Raw genomic sequence first — 26352 nt, forward strand, 5'->3', positions numbered from 1 at the left:
ACTTTATTGCAAAAATGATGTATTTAATACTTTCATGTGATATGCTGCAGTTTTAAATACCTAAAAGATGACTGAAATTGTCAATTCAAAAAACAATTAATACTTTCGAACATGAATTTAAATAACTCCATACGTTTTGTTTGGCTATCTCATTTTATATTATTGCAGTATTTAGAGCAGACAGTTGCTTGTTGGTATGGATGATATAGGTAAAAGAAGCATACAAAAAAAATATACATAAATTTCAGTTAATGCCCTTAATATTATATTTTTAAACTTCTCGCAAAAATGTAGTAAAAAAATAATTGTCGCAAACAAATTAATATTAAGTAAGAACGAAACAAAAATGATATCAAAATATGCTGAATCACTAGTGAGACAGGTGGGATGAAATCCATCGAAACCAATTTGACTGAACAGTAAAACTAGAAGGTGTTTCTAAAATCCGGAAATCAATCAGGTTTCAGTTTTTTTTGTCACAAAATTTATCAGGGGCTATTCGTTAGATTTCAATGTGGGTTATGTTTTTTCTTTGATTGAATATTAAGCATTAACAAATATTTGTCTTTTAAAACCTTTCTTTCTATAATGAAAATAATTATTCTATAATTATAATTCTAAAACTAATTGCTAATTGATATAAAGCTTTAGTGTGTTCCATTGATATATTAAATGTCTTCTACCGGTGGAACCCCGACATTAGGATTAAAGTTTATTAAGTTAATTACGAACATTATAACTTACGAACAGACTATTTTTAAAATATTTAATTAGAGGAATGTAGATTTTTCATCGTTTTATCATTATCAATCTGAAATAAGGTTTTATATCCGACAGTTAAATTTGAAGTCCTTGTGTTATATCCAGTCTAGTTTTGAATTTATTTTTGGTGTATATACATAAGCTGAAAATGAAGGCCGAATTATGGTTTACTTCTAAATGAACTGAAGATACTTGTTATAAATGTTAAAAATGGTAATTTGGAAAGCATTTTTCAAGAATGTCAAGTATCCAAATGACTTTATTTATTAAATTTAAAAAAAAAAATTAAAAAATATCCGCAAGGCAGGTGTGTATATTTGGGGCTGATGATTATGAAATCTAACACAAAACTGTGAGATCGTGGGTTCTATTCCAGCTGATGACAGTCTTTAATTCTTATTTATTAATACTGAAAAAAAATTTTCTTGTTTTTTTTTAAGTATGCACGTTAAAAACTAATAATTTAGCAATTATTTAAAAAACTAGAAGGCTCCGCTTCCTGTTCATTTTGCTCACTAACCCTCGTGGTTGCTTCTGCATTCATTGCAGATTAAGAAAAAAACGGTTTATTTCCATTTTTTTTCCTACAAAAATTATGATTGAATTACCATTTACATTTTGAAGATGACTAAATTTAGGCAAATCAATAGAATTGGTACCAATCAATAAAATTGGAAAATTGGCACCTGCCGCAGAGTTATTACTCAATGAAGATGCACTCAAGGGATAGAGCATTCTCTTCTGAATGAGGTGCACCGAGTTCGAATCCCAGTGATGGCTGGTCGATATGAAATTCACACCCGGCTTTTACCGACCACAGTTCTGACGTGAAATATCCTCGATTAGAGGTTAGAGTCCCTTTGCCAGGCTAACCGTGGGAGGTACTCGTGTTCTTCCTCTCTATGCAACGCAAATGCGGGTTAGTTCCATCAAAACGTCCTCCATGAAGGCAAGCATTTCTTCCAATACTTGATCCAAGAGTTCTCTTGTATGATGGTTTGGGCTTAAAATTACAAGGCTACGGAGTTGAACATTAGTAGTCGTAAACTCGAAATTGGGTGGGCTGTTCAATGACTGTTATAAAATAAACTAATAATTTGGCCACAATAGCTTGGTTGGGTAGGACTATGGACGAATTCGGCCTGACGAATAATACTCATGCATAAAATGGGGACTGGTGCATGTTAAATCTGTTGGGGTTATAAACTCCTCCAAGTTCTCATAAAAATTCAATACCTCTGGGAACTGATCCAGGACTTTCCTCGTCTTCTGGATTAGTTTTAAAATTTCTTGGCTACGTGAGTTCCACCAGTTAAACATTGGCTCAAAATTAAGTCCGTTTTTCAACTATTATAAAAATGAAAAAAACAATATTTAAACTGTATTTTCTTGTATTCTTTCTAACTCCTTGCATATTTTCTACACACCTTCATAATTTGATGTTTCTAAGTCTTACAGATTTTGAGCTGCAAATCAAACTGTATGTCTTACAGGAAATTGATTTTGATGATGTGATAGAAGATTCGTCTCTCAAAAAGCGCGAAAAGTATTATTATCTTAAATTTTCGATAAAAATAATGTATATAAGCTTTTATAATTAATTTATACGTTTTTTACTCTTAAAATAAAATTATTTTTAAAAATTATTCAAAATTAAATTTTTTCTCTAAATTTACTCATAGAGGGCCCCCAGATTATGACAGGCCCAGGGCCCCTATAAACACAAAAACGGCTCTGGCTGCAAGAGGGATATTAAACTAGTAATCAGCCTATCGATAAGTATGACTTTTCAACTCGAACGGAGGTTACAGAAGTTGTTTAAGGGCTCTGAACTGAGCTAGATATTTAAAACTATACGGTAGAATTAAAAGCGCAAGCTAGTCTTAACTCTTAGATCATTAAAAAATTAAAATAGAGTTGCAATCTGAGATGTTCATTTAAAGCAGGGGTGTCAAACTCGCGGCCCGAGATGAAAATTTTTGCGATCCAGTCAATATATCCGACGCAAAGTAAAAATAAAATAGAAATGTGAATTAGAAAGCAAACTAGCATATAAAATTATAATATACTTTATTTATAAACTATACGGATCACTTTAAATTGTACATGCGAAAATGTAAGATTCTAATTGACTTGCGGCACCTGCCATTCCAGGGATACTGCATCGCATCAAAAATACGCAGAAAAAATTTCAAATCTTAGAACAGAATTTGAAACAAGACTTAAAGATTTTAATTCTTTGGAAGACAAATTTTGTTTTTTTCCTTCGATTTTCTCAATAAATATAGACTCAGTACCCAGTAATATGCAAATGGAAGTGATTGAAATTCAGTGCGACTCAAATTTGAACGCAAAATTCATTGAAGTGGGCATGCCTGAATTTAGCAAATATTTACCGGCAAGGTTTGAAAATACTTGAAAATTGGCATAAGAAATTATTTCCATGTTTGGAAGTTTGGCCCACCTAAAGTTAAGCATTGTTTATTTTTCCCAGATTAGCTTTTGAGTTTGACACCCCTGATTTAAAGGGTTAAAANTATGAATGGAAATAAATCTCCTGTCCGAAACCGTATTAATAACGCTCACGTTGGGTCAATTTTGAAAGTAGTCTCGGCCAATAGAATTTCTCCCGAAATAGGAAAGATAGTAGCAGAGAAGAAATGTCAAGTATCAAACAATAATTTAACTTTATGTATGTTTATTACAACGTACTATTCGAAATAAAAATATCTGTTTCTATGAACACTGATTTTTCTTTTTCTTTTTTTGCGGCCCACCTAAAGTTAAGCATTGTTTATTTGGCCCAAGTTAGCTTTTGAGTTTGACACCCCTGATTTAAAGGGTTAAAACAATGCAGCACTAAGAGTGAGGATTAAAAAAATAATAAAAAGAATCTCCATTGTATTTATTCTACAAATTGCGGGGACACTACGTTCTATACTAAAATCTGCACGAGTGATACGAAAAGTCCCGAAACGACTGAACGAGTGTAGAGTACGATGAGAGAACAAAACGGCCGTCTACCACTTCCACGTCAGACTTCATACTCGCCTGAACGCGCCGGAACTTCTCGGTCCAAACCTACACACTATAGTTATAAGATAATGTCGAGAACTTGTTGATCCGGATTCGATCATTAGAACAAAAATTATTTAGTGTGATCCGGTTTTTTTCCCCCCTTCTTCTTCTTTTTTCTTGGAACCGGCCTTCTCCCCAGATGGCGTATTCGAGCGTTGCGATCACCTATTGAGGATGGATCTTTAGTGAAGCAAAACTCATATAAAAACTTGTGGAATGTTTGCCTTGCTCGCGACCGTGTTTGAAGTGCTTCATGTTTGTAAACATTCCAATCACGTTTATTTTTATTTTATTTTGGTGGGCCTTAAAGAATTATTATCAATAAATTTTATCGAATATATTAATTTAAGGCAATATTTTTAAGTTTTATGTTATTATAAAGTATATCAGCTGTTCCATTTTCTACAATATTAATATTTTTCTTTCATTTTAGATATGTCTCGAATAGTTGTAAAAAATTTACCTAAAGATGTAAGTTAACAATTTATTTTATGTCGATTGAATTTTTCTCTTCTTCTTCTTCACGATATATTTATTTATTTTATTTTCTTATTGATTTAGCTCTGTGAAGGCGCGCTGTATTACGTTTAAAATTTCTTCTATGTAAATCTAAAATATGAAGTGCACATGAATTTAAATTAAAATAATCTTATTTTTTTACTAAATAGTATGGAAACTTAATTCTATTTCAACATAAAACATGTTATTAATAATTTAAGACTATTCCTTTATGAGCTATAATATCTATTTTATGCAAGATCAAACTCTTTAAAAAATAATTATAAAAACTTTTAATCTATTTAAAAAATTTACTAGATATGATTTTTTTGTTTATTACACTTCACTAGTTTCATGAAAATAATTTTAAGGTTATTTTTTTTAAAGTTTTACTAAAGTTGTAATATATTTTCTGATTATTCTTATGATTTTTGAATATTTTTTTTTTTTTTACAATTTTTATTGATTTTCTATTCACTGATTCAGAATTTGATAATCAAATTCATTCCTTCATTGATTCATTCCCTAAAGCAGAGATGGCGAACCAATGGCACGCGTGCCCTTTACGGCGTGTGACACAATATATTCTGGGCACGCCACCGATCACAAAGTTCACTATAAAGCATATTAACAATTAAATTGAAATTCACAAAAAACAAGCAAAAAAAAACAATTATTAACAAACAAATTTACAATTAATTCCAAAAAAAAAACAATTAATAACCCTAAAAAACAAGCTAACAATAAATAACTAGCAAAGAAGATTGAACAGTCCTGCTTAAACTAACATCTTACAACCTAATATAAGCTATTTGTCATCTAATCTGCAATAACAGAAGTCACACTGATGTTACTTTAAGTTGAATTACGCTTATAACTGAGACATTGCAAAATGTATTTTTTTTTTCATAGTAAATAAAGAGTTTTGAGTTGATAGTATTTAGTATTACAGTGTTTTCATCATAGAAAAAAAATGGGTGAGAATTTCTCACCCTTTCTCAAAAACAGGGTGAGATTTCAGAAAGTTAAGTGAGATTTCTAAAAACTAAAAAAACACAAATAGACTTTTAAAAAAAAATCATTTTTTTTATTATATTACATTTTTAACGTCTTCTATTTTTTAAAGCATTGAATATTTTTGCTGCATCATCATAGAAGATTTTGCCTTTAATAGGTATTTATCCATATTACATTAGTGCATAAAAAATTTGAACGTCTTACATGAAAAAACTTTACCTACGGTAAACACTGTTGCAGAGAAATGTGTTCCAAAAGGGATTCGGAGGGGTTGTGTTCTGTTGTTCGAAAAGGTTCTGAACAATACTGATAAATAAAGAAGCTAGATAACGGGGCAAATGTTGAAAATAATGAAAGATCCAGGAAGAAAAGTGAAACTGATTTTATTTTAAATGGCGTAAATCGAAGCTTTTTTCCAAAATGCGAGAAATACGCGAATTTCTCCGAGAAAAGAAAAAAATATGCGAGATTCTCGCATTCTCGCGCTGTAGTGAAAACACTGTATTATTATTTTCCCAATAATCACGAAGTCAAAATTATATGACAGCACGTCTATGACCCCATTAAACAATTTTTTGAAAAAAATGGCACGTTGGTGCATAAAGGTTCGCCACCCCCGCCCTAAAGTATTATAAAGTTTTTTTTTTTTTTGGTCACTTCCTAGAAAAAGTTATACATAAAGTTTATAATAAATTTATTTTGTTACTTAAAAATGTATTTCTCTGTTAAAAAATTAGATTAATGCAAAGAAATTAGAAGAGGTTTTTTCGGCAAATGGTGAAATTACAGACTTACAATTAAAGTATAACAAGCAAGGAATTTTTCGTCAGTTTGCCTTTATTGGATATAAGACTGAAGAGGAAGCAACTAATGCTAAGAAAATCTTTCATAATACTTTTTTTCATACTTCTAAAATCCAGGTATTTATCCTATTATATTTATTTTCTTACTTTTTTTTATTGCAGTGATTATCAAATTTAAAGTTTAACTCCCCGTGATTTTTAAATAATGTGTTATATCAACTCAATTGAAAGCATAGTAAATAGTAATTATAAACAGATTTGGCAAGGTTTAGGACAGAATGGATTAATCCACAGTGTAAACCATCCAGACCAAAACTGTCCAAAACCCTTTTGTTCAAATTATGTCACAATTTTGAAAAAAATAATATGAAAAATAAAACTTAGGTCTCTCTAAGTTTTTCTGAGAGGTACCTTTTTTGTGAAAATTCAAACATAATCGGAAAGATTATATTTACAAATCAACATAAAAATATGGATTTATCGTTTCGTACGAGATTGAAAAATAAAATTTTAACAAAGAGTATTTCGTGAAACTATTGTTTTTCCTGAAGTTAAATTTGTTAAGGTACTGCTAAATGGTGGTAAATTTGGCCTGGACAGACCCCTGTAAAAAGTTTTTTTGAACAAGTAACGAAATGAAGACAAGTTTTTGTTTTATAAAAAAAGTTTATTATTTTTAATATTGCTTTATTTATCCTTATGCTAAAACATAATTTATCTGTATCAAAAGCATATTTAATGGATAATGTATTCACTTTTGTTATTAAATGAATTGTGCAGTTTCAAATGTTATTAATCTTTTGCTATTGCATATTATTTTCCTTTAATAATTTAAATTGTATGAAAAGTATCACACATTTATTAATAAATGTAAATATTACGTATACATTGGCTCGTGGCAGAATCGTAGCAGCACGGCGACATTGTCGCAGAAAGTTGCAGAGTTCTTGGAGAAAGATTTTTCTTTTGAAAAGTAAAAAATATATATATACTTTTCTTTTCTACAGAAATTTACACATAGTATTTTAATCATGCATTTAGATAATCACATTTTGCTGCTCTCAATTATCGGGAATAGTATGGCAAATCAATAAAGTGTTTTGATTGTATTTTCGGAAATTATTGACATTGATTTTCATGTGGTTTTTAAATATCCCGATATATTTTAAGCAATATGGAAAATTCGAATCGTGCATTTGAGTGTATACTTTTTAGGACAATAATTTTATCGAATTTTTGGCAGTTATTGCTATTGATTTCTCCATAGTTTCTAAATTCGATATATTTTATTCAATAATATTACAACCTAATCTCGAAACGAAACACGCATTTGAGGAGTTTGATTCGCGAGATTTCTTCGTCAACCTTTTTCGGCAATTACTACTACACAGATTACATGATTTTTAATTACTTTTTTATTGTGATGATTATTTACAAATTGTGAAGAAAATAATTTGGGCATTCTCCCCCCTCCCTCAACAAAATCCGAGAATATCGCACATAATATTAGAATAAAAAATTATTACGTGTTCAATTAAAAAAGATTATATAGTTGTTGTTTTTTGTAAACACAGCGCTTTTGTTATTTTAAAATAGTGACATTTATGTTTGTTATTATTAAAAAGTATTTTGCAGAAAGATATTTATTCCTAGAGAGTTTTGTCACAGATAGCTCGAAAAAATTCTGCCACAAGGGTAAAATGTTCAAGGTTTCTGACAGTTTAAGGCAGTTTAGAACAGTTTATGTGCTGTCCAAAACCCCTACCCTGATTTTAAACTTTTTTGACCAAACCAAATTTTTAAACCAAAATGAATGAAAACCTGAATAGGCTTAGGTCTAAATTCTAATTTGACAGAGTGAATAGTTACATTCGCCAAAATATATATTCTTTTTCTTGGGCACTACAGCCTATGACAGGCCAAGGCCATCCCAATAAGTTTTTGCCATCTTGATCTATTAGAATATACATTTCTGAAATTAATTAGACTATATTAATGAGTGATATTATGATGTTCTGTATTTTGTATTTGAAAACTGGGGTGCTAAAAATTCTCAGGTCCTATTATTTTTTTGGAACTCAACTTTTTTAATTTGAAATATACTGGTAAAATCCAGTAAAGTTGGCAACTCTACTGAATTTTAACAGTTTCTCCGGGTCTACTGGTTTAATAAAAATTCCTCTGCCTATTGTACATTTTAGAAAACTCCCTAAAATTGAGTAAGTTTCCTTAAAAAATCCCCATTGAAATAGAATTTTTATGAAGATTATTGCTTGTTTAAATAATTAAATAAGTGTCACTATTACACAATAAAGCAAGCCTCATTTATAAAATTCAGTTAACTATCTTTGACGAAATTAATGCCTATTAATTATGAAACTATTCAAAATTATGAATAAACATAATACATAACATTTCAAGATCATTTAATGTAAAATCATAACTTTAAAATATTGCAGTTTTTCTATTTTGATAACTTCAAAAATCCTTAAAATTCCCTATATGTAAAATATTTAGTATATTTTGCAATAATTATCTTGAAATTTATATTATTTCGTAAAATCTACTGGATTTTTTCCTTTCCGTGTTGGCAGCTATGCTTAAAATGATAGTGTTTTTTTTTTGTTGCAAATTTTTCAAAATATTTTTAGAAAACAAAGCTTATGTTGTTAATTGATTTTTCTTTAACAAAGGAATAAAAATTCATTTGACTTTACACAATTTTAGAATAAACTAGAATATGTGTTGAAAATAATGGAACTATTAAATATACAAATTGACATAGTTAATTGTATTATACTTAACATTAAAAAAAATATGTGTTAAAGTACCTGGTACTTGACTGTGTGTTAAAGTACCTGGTACTTAAAATCAATGAATAAATTTTGTATCAATGAGTACATTTTACATCAATAAAGAAACATTGATATAAATAAAGTCCAACTTAGAAATGGTCAAATTTTGGCCATCACGAGATTTATTAATACTTTGATATATTTCAAAATGTTTGTTCTCTATATTGGATCATTTATATATCGGATGGGTGATCACTTAGATCAGCCTCCAAACAGATCGAGGGTGGTCGATATTGGTCCTCGTTAAACCGTTTTACTGTAAAGCACTTGACTTCATGCTCGGGATGGTGGGGTGAAAAAGCAAAGGATCATTCCCTTCCACAGAGGATCGAAACTAGGATGGTATGTCTTCGGACCATGCTCAAGGATATTTCCCAGATCTTCGCCAATAGTTAGAACTCATTGGAGGACAGAGTAGAGATCTATTGTGTTTTCTGATAAAAGTCGGTTCTACTTTGGTGCTAGTGAAAGCTGTATATAGATTAGAAGGAGGCCAGGTGAGTTTATAGACACTTTGGACCTATATCTGGAATTATGGTCTGGGGAGCAATTTGCTATGACAGCAGGAGCACTCTCACGCTTATTCCATTCACCTTGACTGCAAATTTGTATGTCGGTCTGGTGATTCAACCTGTTTTGTCACCATTCATGAGTGGCATTCAAGGTAGTATTTTCCAACAGGATAATGCTCATCCTCATACTGCTGTTGTAACCCAACATACTCTTACAGAATGTCGACACATTGCCTTGGCCTTCTAGATCACCAGATCTTGCACCAATCGGACACATATGGGACACGTCATCCACAATTAACATTAACTATCTCTGTATTAACTGACGAAGGGCAACAGGCATGGTGATCCATTCCACAAAATGACGTACGGCATCTGCATGACACAATGCATGCTTGCATTCAAATATCTGGTTATTAATGTACCAGTACTGTTAATGTACCAGTACAGTTGTGGTACACTGGTTATTAATGTACCAGTATTTCACATTTGAAATGGTTTTTCTCTTAATTGCATTAACCTATGATCTTGAAGGTTTAATCAATTAAATATGTTACTCAAACAAAGGCATTGCCGAAATTTCATTACTCTACAATAAATTTTTCTTGGTGTTGGGATTTTCTTTTCCTCAATGTATTTTACTCAACATAAATTAAAAACTTATATCTTTGGTTAAATAACTAACCTTGATCTACATATGTTTTAAAAATTCTTTAATTGAAGAAAATTTCTTTAATAAGTTCACACCTTGAATTAGTATATCTACATTTAGTAATTGTGATGTTATAATTTCAATGCTTATTGATGTTAGTCATGTGGAAAGTATTATGTTAGTTATGTGGTTTTTAAAATTATTTTATTATTATTTAAGATTATTTATTAAAATTATTGTAAATTATTTTTTATCACAAATTTACAGTTGTAATTAATATTTTTTCTTCGCAGGTGGAGATTTGTTCAAATTTGGGGGATGCAAATAAGCCAAAGTCCTGGAAAGAATCTTTAGAATTCAAGAAATCAAAGGAAAAAGAGCAGACAAAAGTAAAAATTTAAAAAAATATATATTAGACTTCTTTGCAATTGGATGAAATTATTTATTTGAGGGCTGCCCAGTAACTTACTTTATAAGTTAGTCCCTAAAAGAAAAATCCACATTATCACTTAGGGATAAGTCCTCTTTTCTCTAACTCTTCATGACATAAATTAAACTTTTTCTCAAATTTTACAGGAAAATGATTTAGATTTGCTAGCAGCACGGCGTGTTTGTTCAAAACTTTCGCAATTGACATGGCATTCAGCGAAACTTGACTACCATTCTGATGATAAAATACATGTAACTCTAATAAATTAAACTTCCAGTTTTTTTTTTTAAATACAATTCCAATGAACAAGCAATAAATTCGCTCTCCAAGTAATATCTCCAAACTTGGGGCATCTGAGGAGCCCTTAAATGTTTCTAGTTTAATTTTCTTTATATAGAACAAAGCTTATCTTATATAGAACCAAACTAGTTAAGAAAAGAGTAGAATGGAATTAAATTCTAAAGACCCAAAATTCTAAAGGCCTTAGCTCCCAAAGAGCTTTGAATCAATAAAGGGAAAGAAAAGCAATTTTCCTACAGCATAATTCCTAATATAAAATGCAAAACGCACCAATTTTGCTCAGATTTGATGCTCTCTTCAAATATTAATATTTAAATTAATAAACAGTTGTGTTTTACCAATCTCTGCCTACATTACTGCTAGCTTTGGTTAGACTTTATATGAGTTGTCAAAGAAAATATGAAACACTGTTATTCTATAAAATGCTTGTATATAATGTTGGATGTTTTTTTGACAAAGTGTGAAATTTGAGAATTATTATATACTTTCCCTAGGTATTCTATAGAATGTCAAATGCAAGGTATACAAAAAGGTCCTGATAAAGCTGTTATATAAATGATGTGCATTCCTTAAAAATACAAATGTTATACTGCAGAATTAATGAGAGGGCCACTAAAAAAATTTAAATAAAAATATATAATCTGAAATTAAAGTTTTATGAAACAAAATTTATGCCTTCCTTATTAAGGGAAATAAAATTTTCAAATCAAAAATACGAAATTGAAAAACAGTGTTTCAACATGGTAGGCTTGAAGAAAATTTTGAATTACATTACATTTACATATGCATTACATTTGAAACGAATTTAATACATTGCTAGATTTTCACTTGACATTCCACAAAATTCCCTAGGAAATGTTTGAACGTTTCATGCATTGTCAGCTAGTTCTTGGCATTATATACAATGCCTAGGCATTCTTTGCTAGTAAATTATTTAAGTTACGGAAAGTAACATAACTGGGCATCTTAAGAGTTTTATTAGGTACAAACAGTTCACCTTCAGATTTGATTCCAACTATTATTATATTTATTGTTTTTTGTTTTTTTAAGGAAACCATACCACTTTTTAAAATTTTCCTATGTGTCTCTAACAATATTTTCAATAAAAAATTTACCATATTTCTATTCATTGATATATTCTGTTCATATTAAAATAGTTTTAAACCATTCATTATTATATGCATTCTGTAGTAAAGCTGTAGGTTTTTTTTCCATTTGTTTATTTATTTTATTTTTTGTTTGGGTTATGTATGGATTTCACAATCTGTAGTTTTTATTGTTTTATTTTTATATGAAACATTTCAATTATTATAATTTCACCATTTTTCTCAAAAAATTTTTATGTTGAAAAAAATTTACCACAGATAATTATTAAAATTGGTTACAACTACATTAAAATGCTTCCATCTGCAGCAAAACGGTTCAAGTGCCGCTCATTATACCATTACTATTTTCTGTAAGAACAATTTTGTAGATTAATGATTTTAGTATTCATTTAGTTTTTTTTAAGTATATATTGGATTTTTATTTATTTGATTTATTTATTTTTAGAAAACTTGCTAAAGTTTCTTCATTTTTCAGTTTCTGAAATAATATTTTCAATTAAAAATTTTATCATATCTAAATATAAAAATACTACTTACTGTGTACATCAAAATGGTTTATATAGTTTATTACTCATCTTTGTACATTTGTTATTAATTTGTCACAAGGTTTCAAATCAACCTCATCAATTAATCTTTACATTTTATTTGCAGGATGTGAATGTTAAGTCATTGAAAAAAAATGATTTTGTACCTGATGAAGTAAGACTGAGTTATACCTTAAATTTCTTTTTCAATTCCTATTATTAGACTCTCCCTATTATCTTGTTCAAATTTTCAATCGTTAATAAAATACTTTTTATTCATTCACTCTACTTCAAATACATTTTTTTTTAAACTTGTAGTGGATGACACTTGATGTTTTTTCAGATAGTTTTTTCAAATATTTTATTTCTATAATTAAATAGGGATGAGCAAAAAAACAAAATGGAATTCTCTGATTGGTTAGACCAGTGATTCTCAACCACTGTGTCGTGGAACTTTTGTGTGCCGCCAAATTCTTAAAATGCGCCTTCAAACATTAGAAATGATACAATAAAAATTATAATGCTTTTTTTTAATTATGAGTAAAGTTTTAATTAAAGAAAAGTGTATATATGTGTGTATATATATATACATATATATACCAGGGATGAGATTTTTCCGCATTTTAGCTGATTTCCGCTTTTTTCACTTTTATCTCTTGAATTTCAGCTTTTTTTTTATCAAAAATTCAGATTTCCTAAAAATTTCACTTTTTTTTATAAGTATTCCGCTTTTTTCAGAAAAGTCACTGATTTTCAAAGAGAAACAGAAAATTCAAACTACATAGCTACCAATCCTTTCTCATTTTTACTTATTTTAACTATTTTTCCCCTTTTACACGCAGCAGATAAGATTTTTCGAATTTTTTACCCGCCCTCCAGATAGATCCGATCTTCGTAGTTCAAACGACGCTGCTTCTGACAAGCCTTTAGAGGTCCCAAGCCTGGAATCTGCTAATATCTCGATTCTTATTCACACGATTTTAATATCAAACATAGCTTTTCATATTTGCGTATTGCGATTCTTATTCACGAGATTTAAAAATCCGATATTGTGATTCGTATTTACGCCTTTTTAAAAACCTATGTAGCAATTCGTATTCACACAAGTTTAAAATTCAATGTCTTGATTTGTTCATGCGGTTTATAATATCAAGCATTGATTTTCGTATTTATACGTGATTTTAAAATAAGGCACTGGGATTCGCATTCTAAAAATTATGCATCATAATTCTTATTTATGCTATCTAAAAATTATGCATCATGATTCATATTTACGCCACCTGAAAATTATGAATCGTGATTTGTATTTATGCGTTTTAAAAATTCTATGTCCCAGTTTGTATTTTTTCATTTTCAAAATCGGATATCTAATTTCATATTCATGTGATTTCAAAACCCATAATTGTTATTCATATTCACCTAATTTTACAATCAACTGCCACGATTCTTGTAAGAAGTAATTTTTTTTTTTTAAAAATTTTTACCATAAAGATGATTGTTTTTCTAACGACGATTAGTAGAATATGTAAGTGTTGCAACATCAGAGAAACTGGAAGGGAATATATTCAAAACTTACATTCTGTGCTTGCAAAGAAGAAAAAATAGGATTTGTCACAAGATGTTTGAAGATGGACTAACGACTAAATATAGCAAACAAAAGCAATCACTTAAAAAGGGATTTAATAAATTTTTTCTTTGAAAAAGAGTTAACTAACTCATCATCATCAAAATTTTATTTATAATTGCTGTTATTTATGCTACAAAATGCAAAATTCTTATCAAATAAAAAACAATTATCTAAGCAGTTGCTGATTGTCATTGTAATTTTTGTATGTTAAGGACTTACTATATATTTCTACTTCACTGTTATTGATATGTTTCAGAGGGCTCTAGTTAGATTAGACTATAATATGAACATAATGATTCGGTCCATTGTTAAAGTTTTTTTTTCCAATATAATTTAAAAAGTAATATTACTGATATATTTGCTATAAATCACATAACAGTATTTATTAAAAGAAATGAAATATTAATGTATATTCTCAGTAGTTTTAATTTGCTAAACCAGGTAGTTTTTCAAGTAATAATTGTCTCTTATGTGAACTGAGGAAAAATATAATTTCCAGCTTTATTTTTTCAATTGGTAATCTTTATTTTCACTAAATGTTAAGAATCAATGTAATCATTTATATAATAATAGATTAGTAAACAATTGTATGTCAACACATTATTTATTACCTTAAACTGTCTGGAAATTATTATTAAAGGGTTGCGCTTGCGTAAAATTTACTATCGTGGAAATTCAGCTTTTTTGCCTTTTGGCTAATCTCATCCTTTAATTAAGAAAGNTAGTATTTTATTTTTTCTGGCACGAAGATATGCATAACATACGCAGACACAGTTTGTGTAAATTTTGCTAGCATCACAGAAATTTTTTTAGTTTAACTCATTATAAAGAGAGAAAAAACTCTATATTTTCCCTATTTTACCCTGAATTTAATATAACATAATGTTGTAAACATATCACTCTTTTTCTTAGATGGCAACATTAAATTTTGTAATTTGAGTCAAGCTTGCATCTTTCAATGATAAAATATGTTGAAACAATTCAGTGTTAATGCTCTTTTTTTGTACTAGTATATATTGTAAAGTGAGAAGTGCAAGAGTAGAAGAACTGAAAAGTGATTCTTATAAAAATATTTATTAAATGTTAGCCTCGAAATATTTTTGAGTGGTTTATAATAATCAACATCAGGGTTTAAACTAGTTACATGGGTCAAGAGTTAAAACTGGTTACATGGATCAGTTAATTGCTTGTGCTGAAAGTATTTTAAGTATGATTTTGTATTCCCTTTCTATTTTATCTATGTCTGCTGATACAGTTTTAAAATTATTATTTTTTTCAGCTTAAAAATGATCCCCAATTCAAGGAATATCTTGGAGTTAATCAAGATAGAAAATCTAAACCTGTGTGGGGAGAAGACGTTGATTTAAGTAGTTCTGATTCAGAGTCTAGTCAAGAGGACTCTGAAGAAGAAGACAATACTGGTAAGTATTATTTAAGTAACAATAATGCATACCTGCCAAGTTTCCTGTATCTTTTTTAATAAAGGATCCTGTATTTTACGACTATTTCCTGTTTACCTGTATTTTTGGTGCTTTTCATCTCCGTGTAAAGCAAATGTGGGTTAGTTCCATCAAAATATCCTCCATGATGGCAATATTTTCCTAATACTTAATTGATCCAGGAGTTTCTTTGTCTTCTGGATTGGGTTCAAAATTACAATGCTACGGAGTTGAACATTAGTAGCCGTCAACCTAAAATTGAGTAGACTGTTTTACAATGGTTATAAAGTAGTTTGAGTAATTATAAATGGTTTTAAAAAAAAAATTAAGTTAAGATTTATAAACATTATTTTTATTGTGCTAAATGTAAGTGCTTATAGTATTTTCAATTTTGAATGTATCTTTATGACTTACATGATTATGCATGATGTATCAAAACTTTACTCTTAGCCCAAAAATTGTCACTAGAATGTCGCCAAAAAATCTCCCTTATTTCATTTCTCGAATGTTGGCAGGTATGTTATTAGATTTAAAATAAATAATTACTTAAAAATTTATTAAACAAAATAAATGTAACAAATACAAGACTTAGAATTAGATTTGTTAAATGAAATATGCAAAATTACCTTCCTGTAAATTGAAATTTCATCATTGTTTTAATAAAGCAATTCATTGTGGTCTATGATTTTAATGAATTCAAAACAGTGGACCTTCGTTACTTTTTGAATCTAGAACTAAAGATTCATAGATAAAAAGCATTTCCACATTGGTATATGAGAGAAATTAGGCTACCAAAACAACCCCTTTCCGACTTGCTAGAGAGCACAAATATTCAAAAAAACTCTTAAGTCTTATGACTATGCAGATTTCATTTGCCTTCTGACCGTTATGAGCAGAGTTTATTTTTTTATCAGCATTGAACAGCCAACCCTTATTTAGGGTGTATGACTATCACTGTTCATCTCACAATACTGAACTCAACCCAGAAGACAAAGGAACTCCTGGACAAACTAATTTTCATGAATGACTTTTATTTTTTCATGCATTTGCAATGTTCATGGAACAGAGAATCTAGCCTGAACCTATGATCCTTTTACCACTGAGAATATTTTACGCCAGTACTAATGATAGGTTTGAGCGCTGGGACCGGCTGTCACTGAGATTCAAACCTGGGTTCACCTCGTTCAGAGTTGGGTGTTGCCCTTTCCTTCAAGCTGCCGGGACGTACATTTTGTTACATTTTGATTAGCTAGAGCACTTAAATTTCCACTGGTACTAATTGTCTGATGACAATACAAGTTTCTTGATCACTGCAAGCAAAACAGGGAAAACCTGGAAAATGCAGGGAATTTTGATTTTTTTTTCTTTACAGACTGGGAAAATACAGAGAATTTTGTTTCTTATTTTTGTCTTTTAAAAAATGGTGATTACTCAATGCGTAATCTATAGGATATTTAAGGATGATATTCCAACTGTACTAAACTATTTTCTTTACTATAACATTATTGAAGTCTGTTCAGCTGTTCCTTTTTTTCTCTCTGTTTTTTCAGCAATTAAGACTAGCATAGTTAGCCTAATATAGCTCACACAAGAGTGCAGTAATTGTGTTTCCTTTCAATATATTATGTATAATATATACAGGGAAAACACAGGGAATAAATTTTTTTTACAGATTAGAGTGGCAACCCTGCAAAATTTATTGTCAAAAATAGCTTATTGCACATTGAAATTTCTACCAGTCTCAAATTTTCAGTTCAACTTTTAACAGGAGCTCTGTGCTGGTTGTTAATAAAAAGTTTCAATTACTTTCTCGCTTCTGTAAGCAGTATTTATATCTCACCCTTATTGCCCATGCTATTGTACTGTCAGCCTTATTATCAATCAAAATTTCATCTACTTTTGGAATAGCTTAAGTGCTCTTATTGCTTTTGAATCTGACGCCAATACAAGTTAAGCTTGTTTCCAAAATTTTTATGGAAAGCTTTTTAATTTTTTTTTTCATATATCAAAATTCCAACCACTTTAACTTTGCTCAAAATTAATATATCTGTTAACCTGGAAGTCCTCAGAATATTTAAAGTAATAGTAACAATTGACAATTCCAAATAACAATTTTCAGGGTTGCCACGACACAGGGAGAACAGGAAAAACCCAGAAAGCACAGGGAATTTAAAAATTACCCAATATAACAGGGAAAATGCAGGTTATTTTGAGTTTTTATTTAGAAACTGGGAATTTTGCTTCTTATTTTTTGTCTTTTAAAAAAGGGTGACTACTTAGAGTGTAGTCTTTGGAATATTTAAAGATGATATTTCAGCTATACCTAACTATTTCATTTACTGTAGCATTATTTAAGTATGTTCAACTGTTCTTATTTTTCTCTTAAAGTTTTTCGAGCAATTAAAAAGAGTTCTTTGTCAGAAACTAGTTATTTTAACATGCTCATTTAAGGTCTTTAAAATAATTTTGCATTTTGTTAATGTATATAGTGCTTAAAAATATTTTTTGAGTGCTTAAAAGGTACTACTTTTATTGGGCTTTTTTTTTTTTTTTTTTTTTTTTTTTTTTTTTTTTTTTTTNATTTTCCCTATTTTACCCTGAATTTAATATAACATAATGTTGTAAACATATCACTCTTTTTCTTAGATGGCAACATTAAATTTTGTAATTTGAGTCAAGCTTGCATCTTTCAATGATAAAATATGTTGAAACAATTCAGTTTTAATGCTCTTTTTTTGTACTAGTATATATTGTAAAGTGAGAAGTGCAAGAATAGAAGAACTGAAAAGTGATTCTTATAAAAATATTTATTAAATGTTAGCCTCGAAATATTTCTGAGTGGTTTATAATAATCAACATCAGGGTTTAAACTAGTTACATGGGTCAAGAGTTAAAACTGGTTACATGGATCAGTTAATTGCTTGTGCTGAAAGTATTTTAAGTATGATTTTGTATTCCCTTTCTATTTTATCTATGTCTGCTGATACAGTTTTAAAATTATTATTTTTTTCAGCTTAAAAATGATCCCCAATTCAAGGAATATCTTGGAGTTAATCAAGATAGAAAATCTAAACCTGTGTGGGGAGAAGACGTTGATTTAAGTAGTTCTGATTCAGAGTCTAGTCAAGAGGACTCTGAAGAAGAAGACAATTCTGGTAAGTATTTAATTATTTAAGTATCAATAATGCATACCTGCCAAGTTTCCTGTATCTTTTTTAACAAGGACTCCTGTATTTTACGACTATTTCCTGTTTACCTGTATTTTTGGTGCTTTTCATCTCCGTGTAAAGCAAATGTGGGTTAGTTCCATCAAAATATCCTCCATGATGGCAATATTTTCCTAATACTTAATTGATCCAGGAGTTTCTTTGTCTTCTGGATTGGGTTCAAAATTACAATGCTACGGAGTTAAACATTAGTAGCCGTCAACCTAAAATTGAGTAGACTGTTTTACAACGATTATAAAGTAGTTTAAGTAATTATAAATGGTTTTAAAAAAAATTTTAAGTTAAGATTTATAAACATTATTTTTATTGTGCTAAATGTAAGTGCTTATAGTATTTTCAATTTTGAATGTATCTTTATGACTTACATGATTATGCATGATGTATCAAAACTTTACTCTTAGCCCAAAAATTGTCACTAGAATGTCGCCAAAAAATCTCCCTTATTTCATTTCTCGAATGTTGGCAGGTATGTTATTAGATTTAAAATAAATAATTACTTAAAAATTTATTAAACAAAATAAATGTAACAAATACAAGACTTAGAATTAGATTTGTTAAGTGAAATATGCAAAATTACCTTCCTGTAAATTGAAATTTCATCATTGTTTTAATAAAGCAATTCATTGTGGTCTATGATTTTAATGAATTCAAAACAGTGGACCTTCGTTACTTTTTGAATCTAGAACTAAAGATTCATAGATAAAGAGCATTTCCACATTGGTATATGAGAGAAATTAGGCTACCAAAACAACCCCTTTCTGACTTGCTAGAGAGCACAAATATTCAAAAAAAACTCTGAAGTCTTATGACTATGCAGATTTCATTTGCCTTCTGACCGTTATGAGCAGAGTTTATTTCTTTATCAGCATTGAACAGCCAACCCTTATTTAGGGTGTATGACTATCACTGTTCATCTCACAATACTGAACTCAACCCAGAAGACAAAGGAACTCCTGGGCAAACTAATTTTCATGAATGACTTTTATTTTTTCATGCATTTGCAATGTTCATGGAACAGAGATTCTAGCCCGACCTATGATCCTTTTACCACTGAGAATATTTTACGCCAGTACTAATCATAGGTTTGAACGCTGGGACCGGCTGTCACTGAGATTCAAACCTGGGTTCACCTCGTTCAGAGTTGGGTGTTTTTTCAAATAATTCCACTGTGACTGCAATAACATTTTGATAAATTTTCTTCTTTTTAAACTTTTTTTCATTGATAAATATTTAATAATTTTGTAAAATTATATGGGATGTTTTTCTATAGCGTAGTATTATTATGCTTGTATGAAAAAGGGAAGAAAATTATATCATTATTTAGAATATAAAATGTGACAGGTTACATAAAAGGACACGGAGTAAAACATTATGTCTTTAATTTGAAATTCTTCTTTTAGGGATTTTTATATTCTTATATAAAGGGGTCAAAGCGTTCGCCTTCCAATGGGGTGAACCGGGTTCAAATCCCAGAGATGGCTGGTCAATACAAATTCTGCATCCAGCTTGCACCGACCACAGTGCTGACGTGAAATATCCAAAATGGTAGGCGAATCATGGGTTAGAGTCCCCTTGTCAGGCTAACCTTGGGAGGCTCTCGTGGTCTTCCTCTCCATGTAACACAAATGCAGGTTAGTTCCATCAAAAAGTCCTCCACAAAGGCACATTTTCCCAAATACTTGATCCAGGAGTTCCCTTGTCTTCTGGATTGGGTTGAAAATTACAAGGCTACGGAGTTGAGCATTTTTAGTCCTAATCCCAAAAATTGGGTCGACGGTTCAATGACGGTTATAAATAAATAAATAAAAACTAGTTTAAAAAAACTTCAATTTAATAAGAAATACATGAAATAACATCTAGAAATTGGCAAGTAGAGAAAAAGCTCTTCTGAATGATGTTGCAATTTTTATGTGGCTGATGTTACAAATACAAACTATAATCACATTTTAATATTTTTTTTATTATTGTTACAAAAAACTTCAATGCTACAATTTTTCAATCTAATAAGTAGTTAATAAGAAACTAATAAATTTTTAAATGGTTGATGCTATTAACTGTTTACTTTTTGTTATGTTGTCCTTTGTATCATGCAATTGCCCTTTCCTTCAAGCTGCCGGGACGTACATTTTGATTAACTAGAGCACTTAAATTTCCACTGGTACTAATTGTCTGATGACAATACAAGTTTCTTGATCATTGCAAGCAAAACAGGGAAAACCTGGAAAATGCTGGGAATTTTGATTTTTTTTTTCTTTACAGACTGGGAAGATACAGTGAATTTTGTTTCTTATTTTTGTCTTTTAAAAATTTTGTCTCAATGCGTAATCTATAGGATATTTAAGGATGATATTCCAACTGTACTAAACTATTTTTTTTTTACTATTGCATTATTGAAGTCTGTTCAGCTGTTCCTTTTTTTCTCTCTGTTTTTTCAGCAATTAAGACTAGCATAGTTAGCCTAATATAGCTCACACAAGATTGCAGTAATTGTGTTTCCTTTCAATATATTGTGTATAATATATACAGGGAAAACACAGGGAATTAATTTTTTTTACTGATTAGAGTGGCAACCCTGCAAAATTTATTGTCAAAAATCGCTTATTGCACATTGAAATTTCTACCAGTCTCAAATTTTGAGTACAAATTTTGACAGGAACTCTGTGCTGGATGTTAATAAAAAGTTTCAATTACTTTCTCGCTTCTGTAAGCAGTATTTATATCTCAACTTTAGTATCATGCTATTGTACCGTCAGCCTTGTTATCAATCAAAATTTCATCTACTTTTGGAATAGCTTAAGTGCTCTAATTGCTTTCGAATCTGACGCCAATACAAGTTAAGCTTGTTTCCCAAATTTTTATGGAAAGCTTTATATTTTTTTTTTTCATATATCAAAATTCCAACCACTTTAACTTGCTCAAAATTAATATATCTGTTAACCTGGAAGTCCTCAGAATATTTAAAGTAATAATAACAATTGACAATTCCAAATAACAATTTACAGGGTTGCCACGACACAGGGAGAACAGGAAAAACCCAGAAAGCACTGGGAATTTAAAAATCACCTAATATAACAGGGAAAATGCAGGTTATTTTGAGTTTTTATTTAGAAACTGGGAATTTTGCTTCTTATTTTTTGTCGTTTAAAAAAGTGTGACTACTTAGAGTGTAGTCTTTGGAATATTTAGAGATGATATTTCAGCTATACCTAACTATTTCATTTACTGTAACATTATTTAAGTATGTTCAACTGTTTCTATTTTTCTCTAAGTTTTTCTAGCAATTGAAAAGGAGTTCTATGTCGGAAACTAGTTATTTTAACGTGCTCATTTAAGGTCTTTAAAATAATTTTGCCTTTTGTTAATGTATATAGTGCTTAAAAATATTTTTTGAGTGCTTAAAAAGTACTACTTTAATTGGGCTTATTTTTTTTATTTTTTTTTGGAGAGAGATTTGGCTGTGTATGTAACCGAACTCAACACTGAATGTAACTGAAATACAATCTTATACAAACCTGATCACAAAATAATATGTTTTTAGAAGACGAAAGTTTTAGAAAGAAGTATAACAGTTTAGAGACTTCTTAATTGTTTTAATAAGTTCCCCATACTTTTCAATAAGAAAAAAAAATGAAACTTAAGGTCATGTTATATGAACTCTTCTTTGCCTTAAATTTATAATTTGGTTTAATCTGTAATTTATTATTTATAATTCATTTTATTATTTTTTTTTCATTTACATTTTAGATCATTCAAATGCAGATAAAAAACAAAGTCAAGAGGAACAACAAAGTATTTCTGTAAGTTATTTTTTCATTAATTTATTATTATTTTTTTATCACATATCTATAAAAGCTTTAACCAGTTTGAATTTGCACTGTAAGAAGTGCACTGTAATTTTAAATTACCTTGAATTAAAATTCGGTTTTATGTCAACCCATTTTTGACCAAAGGTGCGCATACGCACCATTTCAATAAATATTTATTAACACTGTGACATATATTTTTCATGAATTTTATTTTCAAGGTATAGTCAAGAGTTCTAAAGACATTCATAAATTAGTAGTAATTCAATTGGAGTAAACACTTTCTGTTGAAAATTTTTTAAACCATTCAAGTTTTTTTTAAAACTTAAAATGGTTATTGACAAATGAATCTTTTACCCAACCCCATCTGCCGTTCATTTACAATCGTTGTGCTGCTAAAGCCATCACATTCTCGTCTTCATTTGAATTTTCTTAATTAAATCCAACTATTTTGGATGATAAATAACTATTTAAAAACAAAGATATGTATAATAAAGTGTGCATTAATGTAGCTTAATAAAAATGTGGATTAAATGTAATGTATTTTTATTATTGTTAAATTTCAATGGTACCCACTGAAACATTAATAGTTAACAAAATTTTCTAATTCTGAATATTTTTTAGTTCAATAAAAAAATTTGCGAATGAGTTTTGGATTCCTGATATCACTTATTACAATGATGAGTTATAAATACAAAACACTTTTGTAAAAAATAATTTTCTTTTAGCCTTGTTAATCTTAATTTTAAAGTATATTTCAAATTCATTATTTTCGTGCTAAGTGAAAGAAATGTAGAATTAATTTTTATAGAATAGTTTCATTCTAACTATTCTATAGAATAGTTTTAGATTTTGAAAATGTCGAAAAGCTAAAGTTATTGATTTTTTTTCTATTCATTTAACTAGCTTGAATTTAATGCAGGTAATTAACTTCAGCTTAGTACCCATTTAAAAAGCTTGTGATCCCAACAGAACTTTTAATTCATTCTTTCAAAAAAAGTTTTTTAAGTTGAAGGAATAAAAGAAGAAATTAATATATTCCAGTTTAAATTAACTTAATTTTAATTGCGTTAATCAATTTTATAAAAGTATGGAAATCAAGCAGTATATTCATTTAGCAAAACTTTGCACAGACTAATAAAATTTATTTAATCTATTTATTTTTAGGAAGAAAGAAAAGAAGATCAAAAAGATTATCTTAAATCAACAACAGGCAAACAGGTTAATTATTTAATTTACAGTAAAAGTGTGTTATACGACTATTCCTAAAAGAAGACAGAATTTTCGTTATAGTGAGCTTGTCATTACAATCAATTTGTGCAATTGACATTAATACAGCAAGTATAAGATGAAATTTTATTTCCTTCTTTTTGAACAGCTTTTTTGATTGAAAAAAAATTATGGAGTATTTGACTACATTTAGAGTATACTACAGAGTATTAGAATGAAGTGTGTAATAGTTTTTTAGGTCATTGATGACCATGATTCTGGATTTTTCACTAATCACGATCCAGAAGTTTTCGTTATCCGAGGTCCAGAAATTTCAAGAAATCATCGATCACATTTATGTATAAATATTCTTGTATATTTTATTTAAATATATTAGAACTACAATTTATACTTGGCATCTCTTACATTTGTAAATATATTTTCTGGTAGAATAATAAATATGAATGGAAATAAAAGTAAACTTATATATAATTATTCATTTAAATTATACTGCATATAATTTATTAAGAATTTCATGTTGTGAAAATATCAATGATTTAAATTTATAAAGACATTAATATTTTTAAAATACATCATTAATGATTTTACTCCAGAAATTTTCAGGATGTTTGAGTTGGGCTCACAATTACCTCTGAATTAATAAAAACTTTCTTCAATTTTGCTAATAATACAGTAGAATATTTGTAATACAGAACATGAATAATACAGAANGGAGTAAATAAAGTCCATCAAAATTTTATGTAATTTAAATGCGAGATTTGAAATTAAAATGTCGCAATAGCGTATAAAAAATATCGGTACTTTCAAAACCTTGTAGAAATGTGTAGGAATAATTTCTAAAATAACGATTGAAAAATAATTTGATTTGCGTTAAAATCGTTACAAAAAACCATGTCAAAAAATGGTTATCTAAATGAGCGATTCTTTATTCACGATTCGTAATAATATCGTGCTAAAATATCGAAGTTTTAAAAACCAAGGGGAAATGTGCAGCAATAACTGTTGAAGAAAGGCTCTAAAATCATTTAGATTTTCCATGAAGTTAGCACAAAAATCGCTATTTCAGACACTACTTGAAAATGGGTAGCAATAATTACCGAAAAGTCATTGGAATCGGCACATACGAAAAGCGTCAAAAGTGGTAATTAAAATTCGTAAATCGTAATAATGATGTATTAAAAATATTGCGATTTTTAAAACTATGCTGAAATCCGTACCGTTAACCATCGAAAAACTACACTGATTGAGATTGGGTGCGTCAAAAACTTAAAAGTGTAAATTTAAATTACCGAATTCTTTTTATTATTTTTCAAAAACAAATATTTAATTTCTTTCTCTTCATTTTGTTCAGATTGCTGCCGCGGGCCGCACATCGAGGGTTGGCGGGCCGCATTTGGGCCGCAGGTTGAGCACCCCTAACTTAGTGTCTGACTGACTGATAAATTTTTTTTTAAAAATTGGTTTATTCATTATTAATTTTTATATGACGTACTAATCATACTACTATTATCTAAAATTCGTTTTCATCCTTACAATTAAAATGCTAGATTTCTTTAATAATGTTTAATGTTCCTTTTTATTATAAAAATTTCGAATTAAAATCAAACTTAAAAGCAAGCATAAATATGTAGAAAGTTACTTGAGTCTATTACCAGGGGATAGAGCTGAAATGTCAAAAAAATTTTTGCTCCTAAATTCCTTTAAAGTTTATTAAGGATGCGCAACTTTTTTGAGTGTAGGGCGACATGCACAGCAGATAGACCAATGAAGGGCCATGTGCCAAAGTATTTAGACAGACATGTTGACAGCAATTGTATATAGTAATTGTTATATAAACATCATTATTCTAGGCACTAAATTATTTTTCAGTTAACCTTGTAATACGTTTGCATAAAATTAAATACTTTTGAATGTTTAAAATTAGAAACTTCAAAACAGATTACTTGGGGAGAAAAACAGAATCAAAAAATTAGAATCAATTTATCAGAAAAAAATTTCAATAAATTTAAATGACTAAAAAACTATGGGAAAATTCATGTTTTTTTTATCATATTAAATAATACAAAAGTCCATTTAAACATAAATTTTAACATTAAAATATTTGTTCGTAGAATTAAATTTAAAAAATAAATATTCCAGTTATTAAAATAAATGCAAGTTTAATGCTTTGATTTAAAGACAGTTTATAGTGTTAAAATTGATTAAAATTAAAACAAAACCCCTTCAGCTGAAAATAAAATTCAACATTTAGTAGGGAATATTCTCTAACTTAAAAACATTTTAATTTTAAATTAATTATAGGAGGCAGGGGTTGAGATAGGGAAGAAAAAAGAAGGAAAGAAAACATTAATTTTGAAAGAACTATTTTCCTTAATAATAATAAAAAAAAAAAACTATTAAGATACTTATTTACAACTCTTTATGACCAATACTTTTTTAACATGACAATTTACTATTTACAATAAATACATTTATATGTTAACAATTAA

General features: G+C 29.0%; 1 protein-coding gene across 1 annotated transcript in view; it reads left to right on the top strand.

The window, feature by feature from the left end:
• Positions 1–4044: 4044 nt before the first annotated feature.
• The window catches only part of LOC107438266 (probable RNA-binding protein 19), a gene marked incomplete in the record, with an annotated part of 97779 nt that continues 75471 nt past the window's right edge, over positions 4045–26352 (top strand). The window contains 10 exon segments of the mRNA XM_071180874.1: positions 4045–4190; positions 4274–4311; positions 6093–6275; positions 10471–10566; positions 12665–12712; positions 15444–15585; positions 16054–16118; positions 18617–18758; positions 22575–22627; positions 23801–23854. Of these exon segments, the coding sequence (XP_071036975.1) occupies positions 4276–4311; positions 6093–6275; positions 10471–10566; positions 12665–12712; positions 15444–15585; positions 16054–16118; positions 18617–18758; positions 22575–22627; positions 23801–23854 (819 nt within the window).

The sequence above is a fragment of the Parasteatoda tepidariorum genome, chromosome 5 (assembly GCF_043381705.1).
Source record: "Parasteatoda tepidariorum isolate YZ-2023 chromosome 5, CAS_Ptep_4.0, whole genome shotgun sequence".
Taxonomy (NCBI): Eukaryota; Metazoa; Arthropoda; class Arachnida; order Araneae; family Theridiidae; genus Parasteatoda; species Parasteatoda tepidariorum.